Genomic DNA, 23,442 nt, shown 5'->3' on the forward strand with positions numbered 1-23,442 from the left:
GGTATAATTTTGTTTTATTTTAATTTTTTTGTTTGTATTCTTTCAATTCTATGTTACCTTCCATTTAGAAATTCAGTCCATTTTTATAAATATATGTTTTTATTATTACGGATTTATTGTGATGTTATTTTAACAGAAATCTTGTTAGTATATTATATTTTTTGGCATCACCTTTAGTTAATTTTTTTATTAATTTGCATGTGATATATAATTTATGAATTTTTTGTATATTTATGTTACTTTACTTATTTATTGTAAAATGGCTTTGGTTTCGTTAAAGTTAAAATTCATTTTTACCGTGGCGTTAATTATAATAAACATTCCAAAATAAAATTAATAACAATATAATATAATTTATAAATTATAATATTATCATTATATCTTTATAATTATTATTGTAATTAGTGTATTGGCATGTAGATACACAAAATATATTATTATTATTATATATGAGCCTTTAATTAAATAAATATAATTGTTTGTTCCTGTACCTCTTTAAAATACAAATATTACCTCCTAAATAATCCTAATTTTATTCCTATAAAAATGAATCAACATTTATTACCCGGCTAGCGATAACAGAGAACTAGATTTTCTAAACGTTGCCAAGTTATGAGTTGATCATTTTTGGTTTTATTTGTTGTATAATAAGTTATTAAAAATATAATAGTTATTTCTAATAACTAATATGTAATAACTATTAACTATTAAGTATTAAAATAATACTTGATTGATACTATTTTAATTTAGAAATTCAGTCCATATGGTGGAAAAGACAACAACATCTTAAAGTCCCATTGAGTCTTTCAAAGTAGGAATTTATTGCCTCCACTCTATAAATTACTTCTTGTAAGTCATGGAGGATTGAGTAACATTTTTAAATGAAGTAAAAATTTCAAAGACATCGATTATTTTGTAATCTATTATGTACCTAATTTATCAAACTTAAATTCCTATTGGATATAATTTGTATCTCACAAATACGTGGTTGAGATCATAATACATTATTATTTTAACATGAATAATAATTTGATCATAATGTTATAAAAATCAAAAAAAATCTTCCGTCGTGAAATTTTTACTTGTTGCCTTAATCTATATAAAAAAGTGTTATTGTGATCAAACTGAACAGAGCAAGTGTGAGCATAACAGATTGCAGCATATTCAGTCAATGTGAATTATTGGTTATCCGTGTACTAGGTACATGATTGGTACAATAGTAAATAATTGCAGTGGTGCCGAATGAGATTAAAGTTGGCAGTTCAAATAGTTTAATTGATCTACCGTCATCTACCTATTGAATCAATACATTAATTATTAATTAATATGGTCAAAACTTAATGTATAAATGTTGTTTTTTTTGCTGTTAAAAATTGTTTGTTAAATATTATAACTTATAAGACATAGAAATTCATTTTTTTGGCTAAGTAGTAGCCTATATACTCGTATTTTGTTTTGCCTCGTGTTTAAAAATTGTTTAACACATGGCCGTGCCAGGTAATAATTTAATATGTACATGGTTTCTTCAAATTATGCAGCATTATAGTGTTAAATGTGAAGTTATTATCTTTGTATGATATTATTATTATGATGTTAGTGAGTGTTGGATATTATTCAACATAATACAGTGAATATTATAATAATTCCTATTTAGACGGCGGTAGACTTAATATAATAATGCATTATACTACATTACTACACCTATACTTATCATTTTGAAGTCGATGACCATGATATAAATCAACAATCTAGTAATAACATTTTACTGTGCCTATCTAAATGAAGGATTGACTGCCATTCATTGTAAACAATTTTTGTGGCTTGTACACAATATAGTCACCATAATAATTTTATTACCATTTAAGCGCGAAATTATTATCTATGGCAGCCGGCAGGCAACGATATTATTGAATTATGCATCTTAATTTACTTTTAAGTGTAATTCAAGCGTGTGGATTACAATATTAGTTATTACTATAGCATAACCATCATTTTGTACTTTTCAATACATCCTGTAGGAAACTTTAGCAGTTTAGTTTGCTAGTTACACTCCGCCTAGTGGGCATATTGTTTTTATTAGGTACCTATTTAAAAATGAAAATGGGTAATAATAAACCTATTTTTATCTTTAATATTATAATCTATTCTTAAATAATATATTCCATGTTAAGCTTAGGTTTTAGTCTTATAGCCTTATAGGTAGGTATTTTCAGCCAATTTCTTAAGCTGGTACACACCAAGAAATATTTTTCGGCAACATATGTTTCTTACAGTGATCGTTGACAAATATTTATGTTACAGCTTATGACGGGAAATCGAAAACATTGTCGATGACAAATTGTTCGTTGGTCTGGAAGGGGCTTTATAGGTTTGTTTTATATGATTATTTTTGATCACTAATATAATAGGAGGTAAATAATTATTAATACCTTACCTATACAAATACAAAACACTTATGTAGATTAAGTTGCTTATTTTAGATTCTTAGAGGAGCAATGTTTTGATTTGACAATAATGTGTTTTCCTTTTGTATCGGCATAACTTGGAGGGGGGAATGTTGTAGCCTAGCATAGATGTTTTTGTTTTTTATACATATTTACTTTTTAGCCTCCTTAGTTAAAATCCAGCTATTACATTTAGCCATGGACAAAATTACATATTAAAGTTATTTTGTTGTAATTCAAAAATATTATTCGTGGGTAGTGGGTACCCACTTGAAACATTTAGAGAATATTATTATCACATTTTACACACTTTTCAAATGTAATTTTTTTAGCGAAAATAAATTTTACCTATTGTAGTGCTAATACTTAATAGTACAATAAATTACTCTAATCACAATAACATCATCAAATATGCTAAATTTCTAAGTAATATAATATGCTGACTGAACTCTTTGCTTATAATCGTTTTTATATCGTTTTTTATATTTTAATAATTTTATATCGTTGAATTTAAATTTAACACCGTCCACTACAGTGAACCACTTGTAACCTACTGTACAGCAAAGCAAAATTCACTCGCACGCTTTTTTAAAAATAATCCCTGTAATATGCTATGAGTACTTTCAAAAATAATTGAGACAAACTATAAAACAATTTTGTGAAAAATTTCTATCGATTTTTTTAAAATAAAAAAATGATATCAAACTGCAGAGACTCGAAATTTTCATTAAATATTTATAATATATGCAATTACTATAGATTTGAAATCATTTTCAAAAATGTCGGCTTTTTATGTGCTATTTATAGCTAGGTATTTTAATTTATTTTAGTTTTGTTTTGACTTAAGATAATATGTTGGATGATTAATAATTATATAATATATAATGAATCATTAATGTGTAACACTTTTCTACAAAATATATTTCACTATAAAATGAGTCATTGTATAGTAAATAATTATTATAATATTATCCTTTCACGGACCAAATATTATACCTATGTGTTGCAGGAGATACACACGGATCATTGGATAGCCTTCACTGCAATATTGCACTATTGTCTATCAAAGTATTACCTATAGGTACTGCACCAAGAAATAACCTGGTATGATCACGCAGATCCGAAGAGCATGTCGCTGACGTCACGTGGGCAACAAAGAAGTTCCCGATTGTAATGTTGCGAAGCTGACTTCACTTTATACACAACACGATATATTGTGGTGCGCAAAACAAATCAAACAAAGCTGCTGTGATCATACCTAGTTATTTCTATCATGCAGCTTGCAGTCGCCACTTGTTCCCAAGGATTACAGATTTAATATCTATAAAGTATAAACCTTGACTTGTTCCATCCACTTCCACCAAACTACCAAACTATCAATAGGTATCAGGTAACTAATGTCCAGACCCATATAGACCATGATAGAAATATTTCTATCATGATATAGACGACACTGTGGTCCGTGACCACCGCGCTGATTGAAAGAGTATATGGTGGTTTGTTATCAGTCGATAGCGCGACTACCGATCGTATTATACCGGGTAACGAGTATGCGGTTTCTCCACTCCGCGAGGAGCGTTGATGCACGACTGCGCACGACGCAGCGGTACACCTCGAGGCCCGCCGGCCGCCTGGCACTTAGTTCGGCACTGCGCAGCGTCCGGTTGAGTATCGCGTCCGTCGATCATTCTTCGCCGCGCGCATTTGCACCAGTCGCGATCGTGTGTGCTGTGTCCACCATCAGCAGACCAGCCGTCGACGATTCGTTTTTCGCTTTTGCCGTCATCTGCAGACGACGATCACGAACAGACAGACGGACACCTCCATCGATCGACGCTACGATCACGACGACAGATAGTTCTACACAATATCTCGAAAGTACGTAGGTACCAGCTTACAGTTGTTTTTCCGCTTTGCAATTGCACGAGCTTTTCCGCTACGAGGTACGCGTGCGGTGGTACCCCGCGCACCGGTTGTCGTGGTGGTTCCGAACAGGTCCTGTTTCCCGGTTTCCGTCGCCATTGCACCGGAGCGGGTGTCGCAATTCGCCGACAAACTCGCGCGCGCGCACCGCACCTACCGGCCACACACCCGCGCGGCACGTACCACCGTGCGTTTTAGTCGTCCGTATCGTTTCTCTCTCTCGGCATTGTCGCCGCCTCTCCTGTTCCTGCATGCGCCCCCCAGACGGTGCATTCCGTTCATGGCGACTGCCGAAAAAATGAGTCGTCCTCCGACAACGTTGCAGGTGTGCCTGTGAGGGCGATCGTGGCGTTACTGCAGGTACATCGCCGTCGGACACTCATGTCATCTCTCGGGTTATTGGCGAAGAAGTCGTCGTCCGCGCCTATTAAAAAATATTTGAAATGGTCGTGTAAGTCTACACGCTCGCTAAGAACTCCGCTAATTACCTGTATTATTTGCATTATTATATTTTGTATTCGTTGTTATCGTAGTTATCCGATCTCGACACTCCTAATCAGCGATAGTACAATAACAACAACTACAACAACAACATCAATAATATTATGTTGATATCGCATTTTTAGTTTGCCATCACCGGTCCACAACAGTGAAAACCTCGGCACAAACAATTTAGTAATTAATAATTATGGTATAAAATATAAATCCACTTTATCAGACACTCATATTTTTCTATGTCGCCTAAAATAACTGTCAATCTAATCGTTACTTTTAGTTTTGTCGTGTTAGGAGTCAATACTTTGATAGAGTCTACCTTCAAAGTCGTTGTTGGTCGACTTTGTCCAAGATTTATTTCCAAGTTTATTTTATTTATTTAAGTAGAAATCTGTAACACTTAACTTTGAATATTACTACGATGGGTACGTACTTACTAGTAATTGAAAATTCACTTATTCTGTGATAAATTTCGGTTTGCATTGTAAAATTTTAATGACGCTCAAGAAATTATTTGGTTTAAATAAGTGTAAGATTTCCCTCATAAAGTAATCAGATAATTTTTTTTAAAAGAGACTCCAGCTTTTTTTTGATCATGATTATGAGGTTTCTCACATTTAAGAAATAGACTGGTAACATTGAAAGAGAGGTTGTCCAGTGGCCAACGTTGTTAGAAAATGATAGCATAAGCCTCGGGTAGTTAGGTCCCATTATAAATTACACAGGTATTAACTATCTCTATCTAACAATGTTGGCATTTGGCAACCCATAGTTGGGTCGGGGAAACGTGTTGTCCACATATTAAGAAGTTTGACTTCTCCCCACTCCAAACCTGATTTTCCTCTCACTTAATTTATCATCATGTTATTAATGCAAATTTCAGGGATGGATAAGCCGATCTGCATCTCAAATTTCTATTTAACTTGGTGTAAATGTATTCAGACCAGAGTCACAAATTGGATTTTTAACAAATAGTTCAGAGTTTCAAACTATTTTGCGCCAACACATTTTTTGATTGTCTACCTCCTTAGATACCTAGGTACAGTAAACATTTTTTTTTTTGGAAATTTAGCATTTTTAATATACCTACGTATAATATGAAATTTGGTATTTCAATAGGATGATTTTTTTCTACATTCTTATTAGGTAGGTATCTCCTATATGTTTGAAAACACTTAAAAACTTCAGATTTATACAGATTGCAATTCTAATTGAAAACATATTTTACCTCATATTTTATACCTACATACTTGAAATACCTAATTGTTTTTCCTAGTTTAGGTTATCAAGGTTTATAGTTTATTGGTAAAATATAGTATGAGTACCGACTATATGACAATCTATTGACCACCAACCATTACTAGATCATTATTTACAAATTTCATATTGCAAACAAATCTTTCCAATACATGAATAATGTTTTTTATTCATCAGTTAAAATAGTTTTTAATTAATTACCTATGTACATCTGTGAACTAATAACTAAAACTGTTTTTTACTTAAATCTGATGGAACTATGTCGGTTTACACTGATAACCACTGTAACTGTGTTGATTTTACTGTGCCGCTAATCACTCTCATCACATCATCACACATTCACAGTGTTGTTGTGTAACAATTTTCTTTACATGTAAACTATTTCACCATATTCGGCCACTCTGTATGTTAATACGCCAGTGCTACTGTTAGTTGTGTCTTTAGTACTCATTTAAATATCACTTTTAGCTCTTCCTTGTTGTTTACATGAAGCTCACATACTTTAGTCTTGGAAGGATTAGGTTTAAAGCGTCATTTGGTGAAGTATTTATTAGTACTTTGATAAGCAATTGCAGTATCGTCCGGGTATTGAAACTTAAGCCCTTTCGTTTCTGGCAGATCATGTATATATAAGTTTAATTGAGCACAAGCAAATACCGATCCTCGAGAAAGGCTATTAGTTATTTTCTTTATTACCCAGAAATACTTGGAAGCGGCGATTCGTGAGCATCTGAATTATGATGTTATGAACTATAATACAATTATTCATTTTGTATCATACCCTATATCATACCAACTCCAATATATTTGCTTTAAGCTTCTTGTACCTGTATAGCTTTGGCTGTGCATGTGCTAAGTAACTTTTCATAAAATTTGCTTATTTTATTTTAGTTATACAATTACTGATATATACCTAAATTAGATATGTACCTATGAAACAATATTATTGTGTTATTAATTTATTATTAATCAAAGCTTACGATAAAACGTTTTGTGATAGCGACTACACAGTCATTTTTTCATAAATATACAGCAATTTATGCATCATATGCATGTATAAATTTGTATTTAAATGTTAGATAGTTGAGTGGGGGCGATAGAATTCATGGCAGCTCGTATCAACACTACTACTGTTGCAAACTTAATGCCTATGTAAACATTATCTACATTAGATTACAATATTACCGACGTATTTTATATTTTTATCAACAAATATTAGGTTATGATGATATAGTAATAATAGGTAGGTACTTCTTAAATAAGAATTTATTTTATGAATTGTTCTTTAAAAATTGCCCTCCACTCTATTAAATCAACACTATCCAATGATATGCTCTCATGGGATCTACTTACCTAATAGTCATAAAAAAACTCTAGTTCTATATGGTCTTCTTCCTCATATAATTTACTTCATTGTTCATTTTTATTGTTGGCGTGTACTGAAAGAAATATATTCTATACTTATTTTGCTGAATCACAGACTGTAAATATACTAAACACACACAAAAAAAAAAAATATTCATTTAACTATTTAAGGGTCTATTAAGCTTCCAACTTAAGTCCACTGTCAACGTAAATGAGCATACAATGGTGTGCTGCTTTGTGTCAGTGTTTTTACTGAAATCAAACTGTAGAATTTTCAGTGAATTATTATTGATACTATATTTATTCAGTAAGTTAAATAGTATATATAGTTCTATAGTAGGTATTAGTTAAATTCTTCTGATGTTTATCGGAAAAAAAAAACTATTTAAGTAGATTTTTGCAAATATTTTATAGTAAAAATTTGTGGTCTCTCAGTGAGTTTCCAATATTACATTAATATGTAGATTTTTTTTTTTTTGATTGATCCTGAGCCCGGCAACTGTGGCCATTAGCTATTAGTAGGTACTGTAGGTTTTTGTATTGATGGTTTGTAGGTTTTTGGAACGGTAGGGGGAACACGTGTGTGTTTGTTTTGGCAGAATTTCGAATGGGGCACCCGTAGGTTTCTGCCATGCCCCGGGGGTGGGGGATGGCAGCACTTGCTCTCCGGTCACCGCGACTTGTCCGGAGAAAAATGCCGCCTGGTGGCCGAGGATCGAACCGCGACCGGCTGCGTCGCAGCGGAAGAGTCAGACCACTCGGTCACCTCGTCCCCCAATATGTAGATTGTCTAGTATAATAATGAGAAATTCTATATTCTCTCCTAAATTAAATGGTACAAGAAAAGCATTGTTTTCTTCATATCTTCAATACTATTCCATCCTCAAGTGTCCCTTAGTGTTTTGCCTAATGCGTTTTAAATAGTGTGTGGTATAATATTTTTTAAATCACCAGATTTTTATCAATATTTTAATAAATGTTTCATCCAAATTTATAGAACATATGCCATTCAATCGTAATATCTTTGGTGTACATATTTAGTACAATAATAAATAGATACATTTAAGTAGGTATCATCATACATTCATATATCTTTATTAATTTTATTTTATTAAAAATTTACTTTATACCTAGCTATTATAAAAAGGGAACTTGTTTTGTCACAATATACCTTATTAGCTTCACTATACTTGGAATAGTACCAAGAAATGAACAATTTTATTCACATAAGCGTGCCGCGTGCAATGTTCATAGATCTTTATTTCAGATGATCCATTAGTAATTTTTCTCTTATATGGGCATCCTAGTCTAATGAATGGCTACATAAAATGTAGGTATTTAGTTATTCCTTATATTACTGTAGGTATCTCACTATAATCTTGTATTGTTGTTAGCGGTAAAGTAATATTTATTTTATAGTTCGTTTTCAATAGAAAAATGAAATTTTAATGTTGAAATATATTTATTGCTAAATGTATTTCACTGATACCTACCATAGTTTACTATACTCAAAGCAATTACAAGTATTAAGTACACTTTGTTAAGTTTATGCTTATAATTGTTTCAAGCATTTTTATTTTATTATACTACACTTACATAATTATTTTTTGTATTACAGGCTTTCAATTTTATATTTTTTGGCAATTTATTGTTTTAATTAGTAAAGTATTTTTGCTGAATCTTAGATTATATTTAAATTTTAATGTTCGTAATATTTTATAGTAAATCTTATAGAATTTTCCTGGTACCTACTTATCATGAAAAAACTTTTTTAGTTAACTATTTTTTTTTTTAATTGGTCATTTCTCTAGAACTAACAATTTACATTTAATCTATGATAATGCATTTGATAACAATAAGGTAATTCTATAAATACAAAAACCAGGAGTTAGTTCTTACAATATATACAATGGCTGTGTTATTTTATTTACTTTATAGTTTATATCCTACACCTTGTAAACCAAAGTTTCTGTATTTTGTTATTAGAGTAAATGCAAGTATGCAATTATATCTACCTTTGCTGCATTAAAGATACATAGGTATGTTTGTTTTTATAAGCATGTAAAGTTCAGTTTCAATCTAATTTATCAAAACACCAAACACTTTCATATTTTTATCATATAGGTAGGAAGTTAAAAAAATATGACATGTTCAAATTGTATAGCTATGAATTATATATATGCGTGTGAGTGTTCCAAATTTTACCGTCCATTTGTCTGGTTCATGGATTTCAAATTTTAAATTCCAGTTTTTTACAGTCCAAATTTCTACTGTCCAAGTTTTAAATTCCAGGTTTTTACGCCTCCCCAACATTACTGGATGTTTGCATTATTATAAAATACATATGTAGGCATTTTATAAACTTGAAATATTAATATGATATTAGAAATATTTACCTGTACAATAAAAATGATGTGTGTTTTTGAACAATGGCAGTTAAAATTATATTATTACAATATTTGTGGTCAGTTGGACGACCGCATAGCTAACTACCTAATTGACTATTAACTTTATGAGTACTGAGTACTAACTATAATGTAGAAAGTAAACCGTATATTGTAATGCCGTACACAAACCATACTAAAATTCACTTTTTTATTTGACATTTAATTTATTTTACGATTATTCTAGACTTTCTCATAAGGCATATCAGCTAAATTTGTTCGTCCAACTACTTATACATCTATAGGCAGTGGCGTAGGTACTAAGGATTTTCTACCCTGGGTTCACATTTTTGTAATACCTTCGTTTTTTTTTTTAGTGGCAATTTTTCTCACAAATAAAAAAACTTATAACACGTGTGTTAAATTTGATACCTCCTAAAAAGTGCTGTCCGGGGCAATTGCCTCCCATAGCCCTCCCCTAAATCCGCCACTGACTATACGTCTACATATATCGTGTTTAATTTGAATTTTAAAAACTGAAAAAGATTTTAAAAAATAGCAGGTTTAACAGTTGAGGTTTATTAATTATTTGTTAGATTTTGCGGAAACTGCAGGTTTTGATGCATTTGCCTACTTAATTTATGAATCTAAATTTCTATAATTCAGTACACGACTGAATAAAATAATAATTCTATCTATGGGAGATGAACCCACGTGTTATCGTATTGTACCTACAGAATATAGATTCTGTGATGTCATTTCAGTTTTTAATATAGGGGGAAAAAGTTTTGACCACCTCGTAGTATTATATTATGTTGCTTTTCCTATAAAATACACATACACATACATACCAACTTTCATGCACATCCCTTCGCGCGTAAATATAAATAAATTCCAACTATTAATTGGTAATTAGTAATTACCAATTTATCATTGCATAAAAATAATTTCTTAGTACACAATAATATAATATTTTCTCAAAATATTATGAAAGTTGCAATGTTTTTGCGCTCATAAAATGTAATAATTGTTAAATGAAAACAACCGTGCATTGGCCATAGTCCTTAGAACTGTATGCGGGATGTGTAGACATTTCGCTGAGCTGTCTTTACGAAGAAATACAATTATCTATATGCCTATATATCTTAGCCTACTATCGTGCTTACGAGTAATCGAGTAATCAAAAAGCTCCCTCTATGTTGTTATGTTTTTCCTCGCGTTTTCCACACACTCATTGTTTGTCTAGTAGTCTAAGGCCCACCATCAGGTTGCTTTTAAAATTTGACGTGGGAAAGTGCCCACCTTGCCGCCTCCTCCCCAAATAGCGCCACTGTACAGACTATGGTAGAGTAAACTTAAATAGCGACTGCCCCTCAATCAAAAATTTGTGCGACCAACAACACACCGACTTGTCTGTATAATTTTAGAAATTAATTTCAAGAAACCCTCCAAACAGATTATCCGTCATGTGATTCTATCGCTTCCGGTTCTTAAATAGTTAAATATAATGGGCATGATAATTAAAATGTTAAATCTGACTTAAATCCTCGTAAAATGCAAGAAATATAATCAATTCTAAAATCCTTTAACCTGGTTTCAACTATAACCCAAATCGTTTTTGTACTTTTCGTATGATTAATGATAATTAACTATTTTTATTATCAATCGAAATATTCATGTAAAATACCAAAGGTAAAATATATATAATACCTACATACTGTAATTATAAGACGTATATTATTATTATAAATTGTGTTATACGTTTGTTCGTTAGTTTTCACTCAAGTCTCTGGCCCACGTTCAATATAGACCTCGATGTAGACAAAATGCATTTACTCCAAGTAATTTTTTTTTATGTTTTTAAGTAAAATTACCTATTATAAAAATTACAGAGAATACATATTAATTTGTCTAATTATTGTGCCAAAACAATTTAATATCTATTTAAACTTCCAATAAATTGTTTTTATTCTTAAGTCGAATATAAAGTTATAATGAAAAAATATTAAATCGATAATCCAATCACTCAAAAATATTATCCTCTTCACTAATAGGCGATTTCACTCTACAATTACTTAAAAATAATGAAAAAAAAACGATTTTACATGAATGCATTTTATTTATGTTGCACACGAATCCCGGACGAAGAGTCCGAGGACATAAAGGCCATTTGACTAGGATTTTTTTATTGCAATTCTAGAAATTTAACTTTCAGTATTAAGTATGTGGAATGATGACTATATGTACCTCCTTTGTTGAGTTTGTGTTTTACTCTCGTTCTTTTTGGTATTTCCCAACCTTTACGGAATATACTGTAGAATAAATAATAGCCAGTAAATTATTTCCAACTTCATCAATTTTAACAACAATATTTCAACTGTTTGGAAACTGTCGTGTTAGGCACTTGTTTTTAATAATACTTTCATATTTATGACAATGACAATTATAGCCACACTCTTGGTGGAAAAAATGTAAAATATATTCAATAATTATCTTGATAGTTACTATTATTACAATAGGAATAGGTACTCTGTAGTATCAGTAATTATTAAACTTGTATAGTTAAATCATATGATATAATAAAGACGATTTGCTTAACATCAATAAAACTACACATTAAAAATCTAAAGAACTCCTGCAGTAAGAAAATAACGCGAAATATTATTATTCAATTAATGATTGCAACATACTTAAGTTGTGTTATACAGTAAGAGGTATGATAATAATTTATTGATGTACCTGTGTATTTGTACTCAGTTACTACATCTAAAATTTTTTTCAAAAGTATATAATATCGTTGAGGTAACAGTGATACCGAATCGTAATTTTCCGAAATAATTGTACATTAGTTGTACCTATCTTGTTTTTAAGTGCACTATATACTAAATAGTGAATAAATTACATGATATCTCAAATAGATTACACCGTTTTTACTCTCCCCCCCCCCTAAATTGATAATGTGAATATGTGGTATCGATTAATCGAATGTTGTCCCTTTTTGTCGTATGAAAAATACGATGACTGTTAGTGTTCTCGAAAAATTAAATTCCAATAGATTTGATTTAGTATTACCATTAAAAAAATTACACAAACCTAAATCATTTTTGTAATTTAATTCCGTTGCAAATAAGCTATTATTATAGAGTATAGACAATAAGAATTCAATTATTGTAGATAATTGAACCTTAACCTGTTTTAATAATTAGTGTTTTTTAGATTTTTATCACAAATTATTATGTAAACAGTAAGGTAGGTATTTATTTTACATTGGTAATATTTATAAATTGTAACATTACGAATGAATTAAACTTGTGCAAATAGTGATAAGTATTTTATTTGTTAGACATTAAAATGCATAATGTTCGCTATTCACTATTGTACCTTTAAACCCTTACTGATTGTCTCAATGTAACTTGTGCCCATGTGAAATTTAAAATTAGATTAATTTGTAAACCTACTGGTTTTTTTTGATTGTTACTGATTAGTACTTAGTAGTAATAATTAGAGACGAAGTGTATAGGTACAGTGTTACTGCACAGTAAAAATGGTATTTAAAAATTCGAAAAACGTAGCGTGTTGTTGATCGCTTATTCAATTCCATATTTTATAAATACAATTATTAAACGATTATTTATACATTTTTATTTCTGTTATGACCATTTTTAAATTAAAAATAATATATATTAATTTAATTGAAAACAAAACAGCTATTGCGCAAATTGTTTTATATTATTTTTTAATTTAAAATGGACATAACAGAAATAAAAATGTATAAAATATCATCAAATTATACTAATCATTAATAATCGGAAAATTCGCTGGAATAACCTAGAAACCATTAACTAATAGGTACATTTGACTAATTTTACATTTGATCGAAATTAATTTTAATATCATACAGAATAGGATAATTTAAGTATCTGTTATGTAAATGTGTCAATAAATTATTATCTTGTTTTATATAGTTCTAATAATAAAAAGTCTAATAAATTTATCTAATAGTAAAAATTAACTTTTTTTATGAATAGATAAATAATATTTTATGTTTGAAGTGCATGTATGTATATTGTATAGTATTATATATTTATATTTTATAAAATGTATACAAAGACTTTTATTCATCAACTATCTACAATCTACACCAATATCTTTTTAATATTGGTTCTTTAATACATTTGAGTTCATTTATTGTTGCGCAAATTCCTTGAAACTATTTTGTGAATAATAGTTTAGTGACCTAACCTAACCTATATACCTAATTGTTTGTATTAAGGAAAACAAAAAGTACTTAGTAAAACGAAACTCTAAAGTAGGTACTTGTCTTGACTGACCAATGATAAAAATAATATTCCATCTAATTCAATAAATTTTTATTACTCCGTAACCTTCCTTATAGGTTTTAATTATAAGTACTTATTGAATTGCCTGAAAAGATAAAAGTTTGTTTGTTTAAATAAAGATATTCTAATAATTTTTATGTAGGTACCTATATTTTACTTAATTGCATGTTTGCAATTCTTAAAGATTATTTTATTAATTGTATTTATTAATTTGTTGATAATCAGTGCATAATGTTTTACTTATTTTATCGTATTAAACTAACACTATTAATGCATCGTATAGTAATGTTTATAAATGAGTAAACCAATTTAGACCTTGGTTTCATAATTTTCATTAAATATATTTTAGAGACACCTCAATTTGATTCCATTAATAATAACAATAAAAAAAAAAATTTCGTTAATGATATTAAATAATAAATATATTATAATATTTGATTGATAGTGTCTTTCTGTTTACTTAATAAATTAACTATACTTATTAAACTTGAGTACACTAATCTACTTGACACTCAAATATTACTAATTTAAATAGGTAATGCAACTGTAATCGTTCAATATATATTATGTGATGCAATTATTGTACATTGATTTATTATATAATGTAGGAGTGGGATAATAATTTGGTTATATTTTTAGAAAATAAATAGGATTTCAAAATATGTATTTTGGTATGTTTATGTGTGTGAAAAATCCGCAGAATAAGCTTTAATGTATATACCTACTTTTAAGAACACAACGCATATTATGGTACCTAAAATATTTCTTAGCTGATGAATGTATTCTTGTTGTATCTTCAAAGCAATAGTTACTATACAATTTTTTTTGTATGGTAATGGCGACTGCAAATTAAACAAATTTTTATCTTGTAGAAATAGATATTATTCTGCTGATGTTTTACATTTGCAAAACTATGTAACATCGGTATGCTCTATGCTCACGACCCACATGGATTTTATTATTAGTCCGAGTGTTTCATTCTAAATTATATGAAAATATTTTCGTGGAATATAATTACGTCGCCAAATTTAAAAAAAATTATTTTAATTTAGGTATTAAAATTAAAAATTAAAAATTAAAAATTAAAAATTAGTAACAAGCATCCGTTTTGATGTTGATTTTATTATTCATTTTTCATTTTTAATGGTTTGCGCAGAACAATTACGATACATAAATGTTGCAATTCCTAAATAAGAATAAATTATAAATAAAATATAAATAGCTTAAAAACCGTTGTACAGGAGTTCAGGAAGATTTTACATGCTTCTATAAATAATCGTTGTTTAAAATTGCATTGCATAGATTTCATTAAAAAAGTTCTGAAAGTAAAGCAATAAATACAAAACAAATATTCGCGATCTTAGAATTAAAAAAAAGACCAAGTCAGGAAGAACACTCATCGTCTAATGACGAATAAATACAATTTGGAGTGTTTGAAATAAAACGTGTACTTATTTTAATAATAATATCTTCGTTCGATTGTCATATCTTGTTTTGTTTTGAGAAGTTTTAAAAAATCGACTGTTATAACTATGATACGAACGTCGTCGTCGTCGTTTCTATAGTTGTAATTAAACAGCTATAGCGCGTGCGCGGTTTGATGTAGAGTCGCATATTATATGTTATACAGGGTGATTGCTTTAACAGCAAGTAAACATCTATTATTTTGAAAAGCTGAAATGCATTAATGCAGTGTTTGCCAAACTTTTTGCAATAGTGACCCATAAATTTAATCTTTATTGAGTACTCGACCCCCTGCTAAAAAAATTCTATCATTCTACAATAATAGTTGGACTTCACATTATTACTATACAATATAGAGATACCAATTTACGGCTAAAATAACAGTAATCGTAACAGCGAGTCGCGCTCGCGACCCATGGTTTGGGAGACAATGCATTAATTCTTTTAAAAGTATTTTTATTCATAATTTAAAGTACAAAAAAAAAACGATTTTGAAAAAAAAATATTTTTTACACTGTTTCGTTGTTATCTTTTTTAAAGTTTTTCCTCGAGCTTTTCATTATTGTTCAATAATTGAATTCTTCACAAATTTTTAGTTAGATACCTATAAGTGTTTCAAGTTATGATAATCGATGTAGATTGGTATTGTGGTGAGATGGGTACACCTCAAAACTGGTTTACTTTTTATTTTTCTAATTAAAACTTTAAATAACTTCTAAAACGTTAAAACGTTTCTAATTTTGGTGTAATACTTCTCCACTCTAAGTTTTGAATAACTTCTAAAACTTTTATACGTTCCAAGATGATTAATTTTTACTGTTAAAAGGAACACCTAGACCTAGTTATACTTCAATATGTTTTGTAAATTATCTAGTAAAGAAAATTACATATTTTTTATTAATATGATTTATGTTTAAGATGTAAGGTATACTTGCTGCGGTTTCTGTTGTTTAGATAGGTTATGATATTGTACATTATAATATTCATGTATGGGTATTTCACGCTCTCTGTTGCAGGATTTCGCTCTATTTTATTTTCACAATATACAAATAACATTGTTTACAATAAACACAACATTTTATGTTTTACTGCAGTTGTCCACTGTTATTGATATTATTGCCTTTCATTTTTTTTTTTACAGATTATTAAAAATGGGTCGATACAGCGGGAAAAAATGCAGACTCATCACCATGTTTTGGCTGACGACGTTTTTCTTTTTGGTAGAGATCATCGTCGGCTATATAACCAACTCGATGGCCCTTGTCGCGGACAGCTTTCACATGCTCAGCGACGTCGCGGCATTGGTGGTCGCATATTTATCGGTTAAAGTAAGTACCTTTGTTATAGTCGTGATGATAATATGATGTCGACCACGATAAACTGAAATATTATTGTCGAAGACTGAAGTCGTGTGTTTAAGGGGACGTAACACTGGCATTTGTTGCCTCCGTCTTACAAGTATGTACCTAACCGAGAATTTACGCTTAGCAGATCAAGTGTAGCTTCGTTAGTTTGAAGTGAGAAAGTGAGTTATGAGTATTTTTAATTTACGTTATATTATATACTCAAAATTTGCTAAAAAATTGAACTATCATACAAAATTCACTTAAAAACACAGATAATGTTCCTACCCTCAAGTTTCATAATAGGTCGATTCACTCTTGTTTTTAAACTAACGAAGCTACACGAGCATAAATTGTCTATGTTACCCACTTATAAGACGGAGACAACAAATGTTAGTGTTACGTCCTCTTAAGGTCTTAAAAAACCACGTATATAGTATTTACATATTTCAAAACTATGTTTTAACTTTTAAATGCATTATTCCAGCTACCTATTATTATGTTGATGTACATGCATACCTATTTAACCATAGCGAATAGGAACGAAAAAAACACGTTATTGTAGTTTGTTCTAGTTTTATACCGCGGTCATTAAGAGTCGTTAAATATTAATATAAATGTAATTAATACATTTGATCCAGCCAATGATCATACGCGTTTGGGCTCTTCGTAATTTTGTTACGCAGACGACCTAATATAATATTAGAGCTCTCTTTATTTGAGAGCTAAAACGTACTTTTAGAAAAGTACCCTATTCTATACAAAAACGTGCTATATCCTTAAGTTTTTAAATGTATTAATATTTTAATTACAATTTGCAAATTATTTTTTTTTAGATGTCTCCAAAAAAATGGTCAAAAAACACATTTGGATGGGCTAGAGCTGAAGTACTTGGAGCACTTGTAAATGCTGTGTTTTTGGTAGCTTTGTGTTTTTCAATTACGGTTGAGGCTTGTAAGAGGTATGCATATAGCTATTAAAATAATATGTTCAAATCACAATTTTATCTATAATTATTTTTTGTTTTAGGTTTATTGAAGTAGAGACCATTCACAATCCTAAATTCATTGTTGTGGTTGGAGTTTTGGGATTATTTGTCAATATTTTGGGTTTATTTTTGTTTCATGGTAATACATTTATCTTTTCTCAATGGTTTTCCAGTTTGTATTTATATTATTTATTAATGAAAGTTTTTTAATTTTTTTTTTAGCTCATGGTGGAGGAGGACATGGACATTCACATGGTGGTATATCTCGCAGCCACACACGATTAACTCAATTAGTAAGCGCTGGAGCAAGTGCAAATGCTACTGATGATAATGATAATGATCATCGTTTTAATGTACCACTTAATCACACCCATGAATCTTCTGCTGGTCATATGAATATGAGAGGTGTATTTTTACATCTTCTAGCTGATGCATTAGGTTCAGTCATCGTAATTGTATCAGCTTTGGTATGTATAGACATTTAGCTTTTTCAAAATAAGTTATTTTATGCCGTAAAAAATTCTTATTTTTCTGATAAATATAATTGTTTTTAAAATTGGCTTACTATTTCTACATATTATAAAAAAGCTGTTCTTATTTTAATTTTGTACATTTTTTGTTCAAAATATTTCAAAACAATTAATGTTTATAACAATTATTGATTGAGACATAGGTATTATACAATATACATTTTTTCTAGAAGACTATCCCTACTTTTTCTTTAGGGCCATGTTAAGCTAACACTGCTTATTATCAAATTTCTAAATGATTATATATTTGACCAACTTAAAACCGATAACTTATCTGATTGTGTTGAGTTCTACATCTATGAACTAATAATAAATAAAACGAATGTCATTAATACTCCAGAAAAATAATACCAAATACTGGAAGACAACATTGTTATTTATTTATAAAAATATAGTAAAAACAAACAGTACACAGTATGCACGGTAAGGTTACATACCATTTAGTAAAACATACATATTATCTATGAAATGTTTGATATCCCATGAACTCCGTTATAAGCCAAAATTAATATTGACTACCGGTAGTGTGTGCTGTGCAAATGACTATCTTTAATAATAATTGATGAAAGTTTTTACATAATTTTCTTATAAATTCAAATTTCTTTAACAAGTTGATGATAATAGATAAAGTTTTCCTTAATAATTGATTGCTATAATAATTGATTTGATAATTTTAGATTCTGAGCTTATCGATTAATTTATTGATTTCATGTGATGTGTGATTTTTTATTAATTTTTTATTTGTGTCTGTATACAAGATTAGTAATCAAAATAATGCTTTAAATTTTAACTTTAGAAACTTTTCTCGAGCTATTAAAATTGAAAATCCGTAGATGCTTTAAAAGTGTTGGGAAAAACAAAAAAAAGTATTAACTTAATTTGGAATTTTTACTCAAAATTAGTTTTTGACAAAATTGAATTTGGTTTTTTGGTGTAACTTAAAAATTAATAAATTTAGGAACTTGAACTTTTTTCAAAATAATTTGTTTAAACGGAAAATCATGATTTTTGTAATGTTTTTGTAATATTAAAATATTATTATAATACAGGCTGACAGACTGTCTTCACCCAGAATCTTTTTTCCTATACAATGCTATTATATATCATTGAATTGAAATTTAAAACATCCATTATAGTGACCCACTTGACACCTACTGTACATCAGAGCGGTACCTACTAGCCCATATTTTTACTTTGATCTGTCTAGTTGGAGTTCAGAAGCTAGGCATTATTTTTATATATTAGGTAGGTATCCATTAAGATTAAACGAACAATAGCTTTGACTTTCTCATTTTAATTAATTTATGTAGAATATTTTTAAGTTGTGCTTATTTTTAGATTGTGTGGTTGACTGATTGGGAATACCGTGATTACATTGATCCTGCTTTGAGTTTGTTAATGGTGATTATTATCTTACACTCAGTGTGGCCATTGTTACAAGAGTCTGCACTTATACTCCTTCAGACTGTTCCTACCCATATTCAAGTAGACGCCATCCAGAAACGACTTTTAGACAGAGTGGATGGAGTTTTAGCTGTACATGAGTTCCATGTGTGGCAATTGGCTGGAGATAGAATCATAGCATCTGCACATATCAGGTATTTTTGTTGTTGAGTTTAATTTTAATAAGTGAAACATCTGATACAAAAGTTTTATTGTATAATTATTACCAGGTGTAGGAATTTGCCAGAATATATGAAGTTAGCAGAAAAAGTTAAAGAATTTTTCCATAATGAAGGTATACATTCAACTACCATCCAGCCCGAATTCGTGGAAGTTGAAGTGAGTTTTATAATTTTATCAATAATTTTGTTATTTAATATTAATATACTTTGATTTTATGTAATATCTAATTTTAGGTTACTGAAAATAGGAATGAAAATCAGACTCCTACTGAAGACTGTGTATTAGATTGTCCTAAAACTGACATACCGTGTCAATTGCAAACATGTTGCGGCCCATCAAAACAGGTAAATTCACTTGTAATAGTGCAATTATGAAACAAATATTTTTATATATTTTAATTGTCTTAGGGTCGTGACACACCATCCCCTGTTGACACACCATATTTGTGTCGACAACGTAATACTACTTCTGTTACCATTGACGCCACCAACAATTTACAGACTGCCAATACTCAGGAGAGTGAGATGGAAAGTGGTGCACTATTGGGTGATAGAATTAACAATATCCGTACTTCTACAGGAGGATTTATCACTGGTGGATAGTATTTTTTCTAAATAATGACAATTTTTGTTTTTTTTTTCATATATTATATTAGCTTATTATTATGATGATGAATAACTTAGCACATGGTTGCAATTGTACCTATTACATCAACAAGACTTACCATGTAAAAAAATAAACAACAAAATAATAATATATATTTGCTATGAATATAATACATTTAGTGAGATATGTATTACCCCTTGTAATGCGCAATGTTAGAAGATCAAAATTATATGTGCTCTACACGTACGTTTATGTAAACATCAACAAAATAATTTTAAGTTTATTATATTTTTTAAACAATTGTAATGACTTATTAATGCTCAATTGTTGACATTTACCATAGATCTGTATTTGTTTGATGATGTAATATTGGATGAGCGTTGTAAATAAAACCAAAACCTTTATAAACATTTCAATTTTTACAATTGATTTTTTTTATTAAAATTTATTAATTATTTAAAATACTTTCGACTGTCAACTAATAATTTGATACAAATAATTATTTTAGCTTGTAACCCATGTTTTATTTTATTGCCTACCAATTAAAATGTTTTTAAATATCCACTATTAATATCAAATATATAAATGTATATTGATATGTATACTATTAGATATAATAATAATTACAATTTTAAGTTAAATCACAATTTTCGGAATAGTTTATATGATGTTTTATATAATTTTAATATAGGATTAATAATATATATGTTTTTGATTATAACAATAATAAACAATATGTTTATAACATAATTTCCATAATGTAGTAAAACATAATTGAGTATTATAATATGTTTAAATACACATTATTTTTTTAATCGGAATTTTTAATTATTTATTGTACCTGTTTACAGTGACATACTGTAATGATAGGATGCTGAATGTAATATATCAGATAGTAACTGTCTGTAAAATTATGGGTACACATTGAACATATTATTATGTATACATATTTTTATTTATAGACTTAATTTATTACACTAGTTTATTGAATCTACATCTATATCTTTTTGTTACCGGTTTTCAAAAATGTCAGAAGTATAACAGTTAACATTATAATAGATAATTAAGTTATATTAATTATATTATATTTTTATAGTCATATTTTTTGACCACAAAATTAAAATTGCAAGTATACTATGTTTAGAATTATTAATTATAATAATCGTCTAATTAACAAATATTTAGCTTTTAGATATTATAATAACTTAATTTATTACTATTTGTAATATTGATGATGATAAAGTATTTGCATGTGTAGTTATATAAAATACTTAATATATTATTTTTATAATAAACTTGTAGCCTTGATTAAAATTACATGGTTTTTAACAGCTTGGTATTTCTGGGTAGATAATATGCTTTCTTGCAATTTTGACTATAATAATGAAGAAAGGAAGCAACTTTGCAATTTTTTTAGTTTTAATAATGCAGCTTTCATAAATATTATGTTTATTTTTATGATAAAGTGTTCGATAGACAACATCATTTGATAAGTAAAATGTATACTATATGATACAATTTTTTTTTTTATCTTAAGTCAAAATACACAATCTATATCATTAGACATAATTATAGTAGGTTAATAATAATAATAATAGGTTAAAAGACATATAACATGAGTACACAAAAGAGAATACAGTGATTTAAGAAGCCACCCAATGATGACACTTTAATGTTGATTTTTTTTATTTGTGAAATTATTTATCCAACCTTTTTTTTTCTATTTGTAAAAGATCTCTGCATGAGCATGATTTTTTAGGCCATTTGCGTTGAATAGTAATGTAAGTAGAGAGTTGTCTGTGACAGAGTTATTGTTATGATTGTTATTTGGCATTTCTATCAAGTAAGCAAAAAATTACTTTAGTGAGAAGGGAAATTAATGGATTTTTGAGAGATTTAAAGTTATCTATGAACCTTGACATTATCTTATTAATATTTAGAGCCTGCGGATCAGGAGTGGGAGGTATTATGCTATCAGACGGAGCGTTGGACGTTATGAGTTAAGGTCTTAAAGATACATTTTGTAGTAAGTTATCGTGAGTTGGGGAACACAGATGAGAGGTGATCTAATCCGCAGGGGACACAGCGAGGTTGGTAGCCACAATTTGCTTTTGTATGCCCGTATTGTTGGCAATCATGACATTGGCTTAGAAGGTACTTTGATTTTGATTTTAGTACGCCAGAGTGAAGACAAATGAAAAATTTCTGAAGGTTTGGTTGTGGGTTCCAAATCAATAAAAAATAACGAAAGAGGATTTTTATTTACCTTATGAAGGACATTGATTAATTGTCTGACCACGAAGGAAATAAGTTCTTACTCTTCTTTTATAGTTTCAGTTGGTGTGGAAGGATGTAAGCAACGTATAATTATCCTCTCTGAGTTGATAAGTATGATATTCGGTTTCCTCCTCTTTGAGGTAGCGAATTAGAGTTCCGTATGAATCTGGGTTTGAGGTTTGGATTTTTAATTTGTCAGCAGATGATTTAGAGATAAAGTTATCTAATCCAATAACTTCTATAAGTTCTTTACAAAGTTCAGGAAAATCAGCGATACCTTTTATAAAGACTGGAGGGAGGTGGTTTGATGGGTACAATTTCATCAATGTCAATTTGTTCGGTAATGGAAGTGAGGGGCGAGTTTGTGGGTTGATTTTGATTTTCATCAGACTCAGAATAT

General features: G+C 29.3%; 1 protein-coding gene across 3 annotated transcripts; it reads left to right on the forward strand.

Moving 5' to 3' along the window:
• The first annotated feature begins 3,979 nt into the window (after positions 1–3,979).
• LOC111030033 (zinc transporter 1) lies at positions 3,980–21,181 on the forward strand. 3 transcript variants are annotated; one of them, XM_022309340.1, is made up of 9 exons: positions 3,980–4,326; positions 16,814–17,000; positions 17,852–17,976; positions 18,045–18,142; positions 18,226–18,470; positions 19,872–20,131; positions 20,207–20,315; positions 20,393–20,503; positions 20,567–21,181. In XM_022309340.1, the coding sequence occupies exons 1-9, from the start codon at positions 3,995–3,997 to the stop codon at positions 20,759–20,761; spliced, it is 1,662 nt and encodes a 553-aa protein (XP_022165032.1). In that variant the 5' UTR covers positions 3,980–3,994; the 3' UTR covers positions 20,762–21,181. The 3 variants fall into 3 exon arrangements, with proteins under 3 accessions (XP_022165032.1, XP_022165034.1, XP_022165033.1); XM_022309342.1 differs by having other exon boundaries at positions 4,209–4,322; positions 20,567–20,761; XM_022309341.1 differs by lacking the exon at positions 3,980–4,326 and adding an exon at positions 4,796–4,818 and having other exon boundaries at positions 20,567–20,761.
• Positions 21,182–23,442: the final 2,261 nt, after the last annotated feature.

This window comes from Myzus persicae, unplaced genomic scaffold (assembly GCF_001856785.1).
Source record: "Myzus persicae strain clone G006 unplaced genomic scaffold, MPER_G0061.0, whole genome shotgun sequence".
Lineage (NCBI taxonomy): Eukaryota > Metazoa > Arthropoda > Insecta > Hemiptera > Aphididae > Myzus > Myzus persicae.

Excerpts from the sequence above, each read along its gene's own strand:
- LOC111030033 (XM_022309340.1), top strand. The coding sequence starts at position 3,995 with ATGCGGTTTCTCCACTCCGCGAGGAGCGTTGATGCACGACTGCGCACG. Across the intron at positions 17,001-17,851 it reads TCGCATATTTATCGGTTAAA|ATGTCTCCAAAAAAATGGTC; the intron begins GTAAGTACCTTT and ends ATTTTTTTTTAG. Across the intron at positions 18,471-19,871 it reads TCGTAATTGTATCAGCTTTG|ATTGTGTGGTTGACTGATTG; the intron begins GTATGTATAGAC and ends GCTTATTTTTAG.